Source organism: Sycon ciliatum, chromosome 1 (assembly GCF_964019385.1).
Source record: "Sycon ciliatum chromosome 1, ocSycCili1.1, whole genome shotgun sequence".
Taxonomy (NCBI): domain Eukaryota; kingdom Metazoa; phylum Porifera; class Calcarea; order Leucosolenida; family Sycettidae; genus Sycon; species Sycon ciliatum.
Window position 1 is genome coordinate 47,742,743 of NC_088643.1, and position 9,447 is coordinate 47,752,189.

General features: G+C 48.8%; 1 protein-coding gene across 1 annotated transcript in view; it reads right to left on the reverse strand.

The window, feature by feature from the left end:
• Positions 1–50: 50 nt before the first annotated feature.
• Positions 51–9,447, reverse strand: part of LOC135829885 (sestrin-1-like) — a 17,163-nt gene continuing 7,766 nt past the window's right edge. The window contains exons 7-13 of the mRNA XM_065342271.1: positions 6,134–6,295; positions 5,298–5,912; positions 4,956–5,065; positions 4,399–4,504; positions 3,508–3,552; positions 1,901–1,975; positions 51–757 (exon numbers count right to left, since the gene is read on the reverse strand). Coding sequence (XP_065198343.1) covers positions 656–757; positions 1,901–1,975; positions 3,508–3,552; positions 4,399–4,504; positions 4,956–5,065; positions 5,298–5,912; positions 6,134–6,295 — 1,215 coding nt within the window. The 3' untranslated portion in view covers positions 51–655. The remainder of the gene's footprint in view (positions 758–1,900; positions 1,976–3,507; positions 3,553–4,398; positions 4,505–4,955; positions 5,066–5,297; positions 5,913–6,133; positions 6,296–9,447) is intronic.

A 9,447-nucleotide genomic window follows, 5' to 3' on the forward strand; every position in this document is an offset into this window, starting at 1 on the left:
TGTCAGGTTTCTTTCGTACCGAGTGTCTCGCTTTTAATTGGCGGATCATGGAAGGGCTGATTCTTCTTTATCAGTGAGCCTCAAAAATAGTATGATGATAATTGATAAAGCGACTTTCTGGCCGTTAATAATGGATGATGTTATGAGAAAAGAAAGTACCATAAATAAGGTATGAGTAAAAATAGATCCGATGGGTGATTTGGGAGAGGGAGGGGAGGGAGAGTGACGGGGAGCACAGGAACAGTGCCAGCAGGCAAGTGCGATGGTGAAGCTGAGATATAGGACCAAGGTGGAATCAGGGGGATAAGGGGGTGGGGGGATGGAGTGAACCTGCACCCATATGATTTACACTCGCCGTGTCTATGTGCAGTGCTTAGTGGAGGCATATGGCATGATAGTCCAGCCTACTTCAGATAAAAAAAAGAAGAAAAAAAAAACAGCAAGAAAGGGCATGACAGCCACACTGTTAGTTGTTCTGAAAATCCACTGCTTGCTACCAACAGTGAAAGAAATATGAACGCGTTGCAAAAGATGATGAGAAAAGGTGGATCATCGGCAGCTGCATCAAGGCGCGTCACATTCAAAGCGATTAAAAACATCACCGACATGGTGATGGCACGGTGCCAGTCGGGGGAAATGACAAACAGCTGCTGTACTAGCTGTTTGAGGAAAGCGTGATGTAGCGATTCAGTGCACGCAGTGCATACAGCAGCTCTGCCTGGAAGCGGGCTTCCATCAGGATGATGTTGATGTGCACCTGGAGAATGGAAGGAGAATAGAAGACATACACAAGCACACGCTCAGACAATGGACAGTACTGATTCGCGCTTTGTAGATTGAGCAGCGCAGCACAGAGAAGCAAGCCTGGATGTGTCAGGTATGACAATCAAAATCCACAAAACCCAGAATATAGACAAGGCCCGAGGGTACGCTTTACCTGAAAAGCCATTACCTCACAAGGGGCTGAGAGCGCTCAAACCAAGAAGACAGTGTAGTGTATCTTGCCAGGGAGTGAGAGTGCGCAAACTGACCAGCCAGTCAGCTACTACAGTCCTGCTCAATGAAATCCAGTCTCGGCACTCAAGTTTGCGCCTTGCACCATTCCGAAGCCCAGTGTTCGCAGGCCCAGGACTGCGCAATGCCCGGCGCATACACGAGTGACACGACTGGATTTCGTCGAGCAGAACTGTAGTATGTCCAAAGGCACACACCATTTACACCTTTACTACAGCGCATTTCAAATGCCAATAACATAGACGCACATTCTAGTTGCATTCTAGTCTTCGGGGACTATTCTGCTCCACAGATATGCACAGTACCAAGTGTGACGCCAATACAAGCTACGAAATGCTACTAGAAATAAGAACTTGCACTGGAATTGCATCGCTCAACAGCTTGCACAGACACATACAGTAAAACCTGGTGTAAGCGACCTCTGTCAGTCTGGGTTTAGCGACCACCACCTGCTCTCAACGACCGTTTTTCCATGCACCCACAGTTCTACACAGACACTGTGGGACCTGGTTCTAAAGACCACCTGGCTTTAACGACCGCTTTTGCTTGCATCGTGGGGTGGTCGCTTAAACAGTCAGAAATACAAACACGAGAACAGTGACCGCAGCACAGAGCAGTACAGTGCCAGGTCTGTTGACATTTCTCATTGGACAGTGGCAGGAATAACCAGGAAAAGCTGCCAGTAGTACCATAAATAGTTCCATACACATGAAATCACATCATGTTGCCAGAACCCAGAGAATACAACGTGTTTGTCCAATTCGCAGCAAGGAGTACGGCAGAAAAAGCAGAGAAGAAAGGGTAACATAGGCACTCTTGCCAGGGTCGCCACTGAGCAATACACCTAAATGTTCTCAGCTCATCAACGCACAACACTAGACCTTACCCGTTCAGAGTGCTTGAAGCCACGTAAACTGTTGAAGAAGTCCATAAAGCCAACGCGCTCAGGGAAGCATGTCACCTACGAGAGGGAGAGGGAGAGAGGGAGAGAGAGAGAGTTTTCTGTGATTCGAGATGCGTTCAAGTAATAGTACAACAATTCACATACTCCAATACCAAGACACGGGTGTTTCGCAGTGGTCACTCATCAAGATGGCGGCAAATCCGAGAGTACAAACATTTCGACTCTGCCTATGTGCGCGGCGGCGGATGCGAATCTCGCACGTGCATGCAAAATCTAGCCTTCTGCAGATCTGGGTAGAGCAAGTGTGTAGGAACGGCCTTTTCCGAGAGAGAATATGGCTCTTTTTATCCCAACATTTTGCTCACCACGCTCTCCCTCCCAGCTTGTTGATACGAGTATCTGCTACCGAGTAGAAGTCTCCATCGTCACAGTAGGCCAGGCAAAATTGCAACGTTGAAATACTTTGCAAACTTGGTTTTTTGGTCCTTTGAGGTGTTGATGTGGTTGTTGTGTACAACTCGAAGTGACAAACTTGAGACCCCCGCGCCACAAAAAAAACTTTTAAAAAAAGTTAGCCAGATTCGCGGCCGCATCACCTGACGTGTTGAGAAACATATCAAGCAAATACATTCGCATCGGCGGGCCACCACTTCGCCCATATATCCTTACATGTAGTGTCGAATGCAGACCTCACAAGTGAGTCAGGGGAGAGGGGATAAGTCTCTCACCCAGCGGGCGTGTAAAGGCCCTATAACCCCAAAAAACGCATCCTTGTTACCCTCACACCAAGCAAGGGAGTACCCAGTTCACCGTGGGTCTAAGGCGCGCCACAAAGTTTCGTTTGGCTGTTCAATGAAAGGACGTATGGAAGCAGGGATAAAACTATCGTGGCTGCCGGCAAAACTCCTAGTAATGTAAGAAACGGGGGTGTGACTTTGGTAATTCCAAGGAGAATGTACGCACGGCTATTCCACAATGAAGACGAAACTACGAGCTCAAAAACACTCCGATTTTCAAACAAACGACGCAGGAAAGAAGACATGGCCGCAGTGTTCCCGTGTGGCCTTCAAAACACCTAATTTTACTTCGATAGCGGCTGGTTTAGGGCAAATTCTGGCCCAATTCGACAGCGTCGTACCGCTCAGATTCGCCCAAAACACGAGGAAATGTACGGTAGATCTAAATGCGTACGCAGTTTGCGTACGGGGACGACTGGCCAGAGTTCATGCACTGCAAACACCCGTGAAGAGTCCATATAATCCCCCAGAGTGCGCAACTTCACTTATCAGATCTGGGACGGCGAAATCCGTGTTGCACGTCATAGTATGACATCATGAGTTACAGAGTAGGGGAAGTGTGGACCATGGTGGACCGCGTCGACGGAATGACGCAAGTCCGACCCAAAAAATGACGTACATCACGGATTACGCCGTCCCACAACCCCATCCCAGCTGAGCATTCTGGGGGGGGGGGGGGTTATGGACTCTTGCCAATACGCAAAGCCAGGAAAATGCTAGAAGAGAGAGAGAGAGAGAGAGAGAGAGAGAGAGAAAGAAAGAGAGGGGAGAGAGGGGAGAGAGAGGACTTACATTCTTGATGTAAGACTTGAACGGGATGGGCAGACACAGGTTGACCTGGATTCAACAATCGCAACAATCATAACAATATTCAACAACAGGACAGAGTGCTAGTCGAAATACTACTCTTCATCAAAAGCAAGCCAAATTTCACTAGAACATTGCACAACTACACTAGGCCAGTCCAGGGCACTACTCTGAAATGTGTAGCCAAAACGAGCACTGCCATTTGGCTTGGCCAAGGCTATTTGCCATACTGTAGAAGCAGAACTATTCGTCTGGAATTTAATTTCGTCCAAGGAGCTTTTGGACTAAATTAAATGTAGAAGGGGGGTCGATTTGTCCAGCTTTTCTATACACTCTTATGATCCATGGACGAAATTGTCAAACGGACGAACTCCTTTTCTTTGGAGTTGGACGAAATTATTGACCGTCGAAATTTTCTGCCCCTACAGTATTTGGTTTTCCGGCTGCTCACTCTCGCTCTGGAACAGCAACATCACACACACACACACACACACACACACACACACACACACACACACACACACACACACACACACACACACACACACACACACACACACACACACACACACTGTAGGAAACATGGCTTTTTGGAGTAATTTTCGTGCAATTGCGAATCAGGTCATGCAGAGTCCTTATGAATAGCCGCTGTAGCGGTAGCATGCACGTGTACAGCATGTGTACTGGTACATCTACACACACTAGCTGCGGCCATGCTCAACGAAATCCAACCTCATGAATATGTTGGCAACTTGCACCGGTGCACGGCCCAGTGTTCGCCGGGCTAGGGCTGCACAGAGCCCGGCACAAGCCGACTTGCGAGGCCAGATGTCAGCAAGCAGAAAGCAGTAAATCTTGTGACAACATTGGGCATACCTCAGAGTAGGCATAGTCATCATGGAAGATGCCCTTGATGCAGTGGATGTAGTTCCAGATAGCACGGCGCATGGGCAGCGTGTCCACGTCCGTCTTGTCTCCGAATCTAACAGCAGTAGAAACACATTACATGCAACACTGCTAGGCTAGACTGGAGTTGCACTACACGGCCATAGCACTGTGTGTACGTGTCCATGCACATGCCCATAGCAATCAGTTTCCAGACAAATGCTAGCATGACCTAACTGTCCAGCACAGTATGCGTCAGTCCAAACAAGAGCAAAGCGACTTCAAGGACAACAACAGCCATCTGGATTGATCAACACATCATCCAGTACCTAAAATGCGAGCAATGGTTACTACAGTGTAGTAGCCATGGGAAAGTGCATGATGCAGGCTCTGGTCAGACATGGTAAAAAACATTGCCAAATCCAGCAGATACCGGAGCCTGCCATAGCAAGGGCGCTGTCCACCCCAACCCGCACCCCTTTCCCTTCGCCGAAACACACAAATTCCCAGCACACGACTACTGACTACATGGCTGTGTGTAGGCTTACGTATTGTACGTCATAGTAGAGATGCACTTGAACTTCTCATCTAACAGCACACCAACATCATTGAAGAGACGATTGACCAGCGAACAGCCATGACCCTCCCACGAGTAGTCCTACAGCCAGACCAAGAAGCCGCCGCACAAAACAAAAAACAGCGCACGGAACAAAGATGAAAGAAGCGTACACTACACAATCAAAACAAAAGCATGGCTGTACACTGTACTGTTTAACAAGAAGGAAGTGCGTTTGAGTATCACCAGCAGCCATCATGAATTGTTTGAAGAATCAGTCACAAACAGAATAGAAAACAAGCAAACACAGTGCAGCGCACCAGAAGGTACTTACGAAGTAGCGGAAAGACGTGATGCCAGAGTACTCGCCACGCAGGGCAAAGTCCTCATGACTGAACTCCGGATCGTCCACAAAGCGCTCTATCCAGTCCGGGTACGGGCACTGGACACGACCGCTGCTGGTGCTCGTCTTCGCCGGCGGCTCCAGCTCACAGCTCAGCAAGGACTCGCACTCAAACTGCTCCTGGCAATCCTCCACGGTTAGCGTTGAGTCAGACCCGGCACGCACCAAGCTCATCTTTTCAAACATGCCGCGTAATAGCTTCTCCTGTGAGGCCTCACTGGTCACAAACGGAGAGGTAGGCGATGAGGAGAACGTGCCGTATTCACCATCGCCGAGAGAGAAGTGGCTGGTGGGCGGTGAAGACGATGCCGGGTACCCAATGCTGCCGGGCAGTCCGTTAGCAGGAACAGAACAGAACGGTATAGAACTAGACGTGGGGAAGTGTGCAGAACCGGGGGACGAGTTGTGAGCAGACGAGCCGTTGCTGTTAGCGGGTGCAGTCGCCGCCGCTGCTGCAGCTGGCGTTGCCATCACCACTGTGCTGGCGTGACTGTTCACGGAGCTGCACGGTGATATTGTTTCCGCATCGGATACACTCCAGTCATGCTGTAGGACGAGTACACACATACGCACAAACATGCACGCACGCACGCACGCACACACACACACACACACACACACACACACACACACACACAAACAATGCCATACTGAAGCAACCAGCTACCCTGACCTAGACAATGACGTTCATAGTACAGACACCGATGCAACCAAACCAAACAACACCAATACAACATGTATTATCAACAACGCTTGCACAAGCTTACCACGAGGGGTTCCTCCCAGGTATGACCAAGATTGGTGTCGACCTCTGGATTAAGACCACAGCCTAGCGCAAAGCCCGCCAAGGCGTGGAAATGCGTCATCACAACTATTGCATGCACTAGTTCCGACATGGACCAGCTGTCCTTGCCTGGCTTCAGAAGCTCCTAGACCGTGCACACACAAACACACACACACAAACACATCATCATGATTTTATACAATGCACTATCCCATCACATACTACATAAATTGTAAGTTCATTGGTGACATTGTTGGAGTTCGCAAAGGTATTTAATAGGGAGGTTTCGGGCGACGCTTTTCCACTCCAACACCAAAATGCAATGGGCTGGTGTATGGCTAAATCATCTCGAGGTCTATGTTCACTAACGGTTTGCTGTCAACGGTGGTCTGTTTGAAATGAACCGGAGTTTACTGATGTTCTCGGTAGTCAGACTCTTTTTTTGGTTAGCTTTTTCCCAGGGCTCATTTCTTATAATCCTATGGTGTTCGGGCCTTAGGGTCTTGTTCGTCTTATCACTATAGTGCACCCCGATACCAGCGTCTCCGTCTTTGTATAGCAGAGTCGCTCATCTAAGAATATTGTTTCTAAGACATCAGGCTGGAACGCCCTTGCCTTTGAGCAATCTGGCTGCGTTCTTAAAAAACAATTCATACCGGACTGTACGCACGCACATAATGTATCGCAAAAGCTGCCAGAAAATCAACACCGATGTTCTTGACTTTAGGCTGTGGCATCCTTAGACTTAGAGCATTTCAGGCTGGGCATTCTCGGGCTATGTTCTTCGATTCCACTGTATATTTATGGTAACCAGCTCTTCACCGTCCTTTTCCCCAGTGCAGTCATACCTACCAGGACTATGCCATCTGTTTTTTTTATCACTTCAGTCCAACACTGACTCCAGGGCATAGATTAACGGCCGGACATCGGACATATTCCGGCCATCTTCGGCCACTGACCGGACGTTTTCAATTTCACCGGACATAGTGTCCGGTCAAAAAGGAAAAAAAGAGCAGCGACCTTTCGACCTTTTTATGCAGAGTTGGGCTTTCTTCTGAGCTTCGTGCCAAATGCGACTTGCATATCGTACAACACGTCTACACCGTAGCCTCGATCCCTCAGGCGTAGACTTCACCATAATCCGCCTGTAGCAACGCGGTTGCTATGTATAGAATCAGACATGGAGGTCAGGGCAGTATCGTTGATTCAGGCCCGAGAGCGGCCCAAGGCCGAAGGCCGCGGGCCGCTCGAGGGCCGGAATCAACGATACCTGCCCTGACGGATATGTCTGATTGTATTTCACACTGTCACCCACGCAGGACAGCACAAGCGAAAGCCACAACGCTCTCCTCAGCAGAACGTGCACGTGCAAGCGCACAGCATGCTAGCAGCGCAAACAAAGCCACTGTACTGCACTAATCTACATAAATCGAACTTGAAATACATCAACTAGAAACACCGAGTGCCTGCCTTCCCAAGTTCTCAAGTCCTTTATGGCATTCGTTGCACAACAATGGCAGAAACTCACAAGCTGAAGTTCCACGTCCGTGCGCTCTCGGGCAAGCCGTCAAGCGCACGGCTGAAGTTTCGTTCTGAAGTAAGCTCCGTGCGGTCTCGGGCAAGCCCTCGACCGCGCACGATACGGCTGAAATTTCGTTCTGAAGTTTCGTTTTTAAGTTTCAGCTCACAAAGTTTCAGGTCCTGAAGTTCCAGCTAGCTCCGTGCGCTCTCGGCTCTCAGTTCTGAAGTTTCATGTCGACCAAGGTGAAGTTTCATCTTTTGTTGATTCAGGTCATCTCAAGGTGAAGTTTCAGGTCCGTACTCTCTCGGGCTTAGTTGATTCAGGCCCTCGAGCAGCCCTCGACCGTCGACGAGAGAGAGAGTACGGACGTGAAGCTCACAAGCTGAGTCCTCCACGTCCCCGACCACCACCCCTAGGAGTACCTTCCTTTTATACCTTCATCCCGTCGTGCTCAGTTTCACCTCCACACCATGTACGTACACGCTCTCGGGACGTGCTAATTGGTCAAGGGCCTGAATGGCACGCATGTATGTCGAATATCCCATGGCCATGTGTGAATATACCCATGTGTGAATTCATTCATTCATGCCCTCCTACCATGTGTGAATATACTCATTCACACATGGTAGGAGGGCATGAATGATCACGTGATGGGGTGTACAGCGCGGTGCATGGTAGTAGACGTGGCTGGCAGGGCATGATCAGAGGTTCATGCCCAGCCTGTGACCGCTCTGATTGGGTCAAACCGTGGCAACGATCACGTGGCAAGTGTGAAAGTCAATTCACACTTTCGACCTTTGGTACATGGTGTCGACTTCGCACCTGAATCGATGGGTTGAACTGCAGTGCCGTTGTTCGCTCTTGAGAGGAAAATGTCATCTTTTATTTTTCACTCTTTCACTGACCAGGAATGCAGATAGTCTTTTAGAATGTCTTCTGGAAAGCGAAAGGGAGATTCAGAGGACTTGCCGCCGGGCAAAAAAGTCCGTGGTGTGAAGGCCGCTACTTGCGATAAGTGGATCTCGGTCAGAGCTGACTACTTCCGCCTGGCTGATTTATGACCGGCAGAAGAACGATCGGCTGTTAGCAGAATGTTTGAAGTGTTCCGTGTGCATCAAGTTTGTAGACAGAGTCCGCAGTTGTAAAAACTTCAGCGAGGCTTTCATAACTGGATCCAAGAACCTGAGAACATCAGCGTTCAAGCATCATGCTGGAACGGAGATGCATAAACGAGGAATGAATCTTTTCCGCAGGCAAGAGTGTCCCGCTCGAAATGCCCTCGAATTCGCTCCAATTGCGAAGGCACTGTGCGAGATGGACGATGGTGCTGCCGCTATTGCACGACGCAAATTCGAACTGACTTGCCTTCTCTGCAAGGAGCATATCGCGTTCGCAAAATTCTTGACTGCAACGCTTTTTTGTACATACATTTGTCGTCAGTAAATAGTTCAGTTTCTAATACAAATAAATTGGCGAATTGTACATAGTAATGTGTGAGATACGTCCACATAATGAGTCATTGTGAATATACTTCAGTACTACTAAAAAAAAGAAGAAACACCCTGAAAATGTGTTGTGGAAAATGTCCGGGCATGTCCGGACAGATTTCAAAACGGAAAGACATTTGTCCGAGCTAAATGAAATCCTTAAGCTATGCCCTGGACTCCCACCTAAAAACAACCGTGGTTTTGGATTCTTGACGGGATCACCATAGTATTGGATGTGCGGCTTCGATGTGATGAGAGATACGAATAAACTTCATTCATGGAAACTTA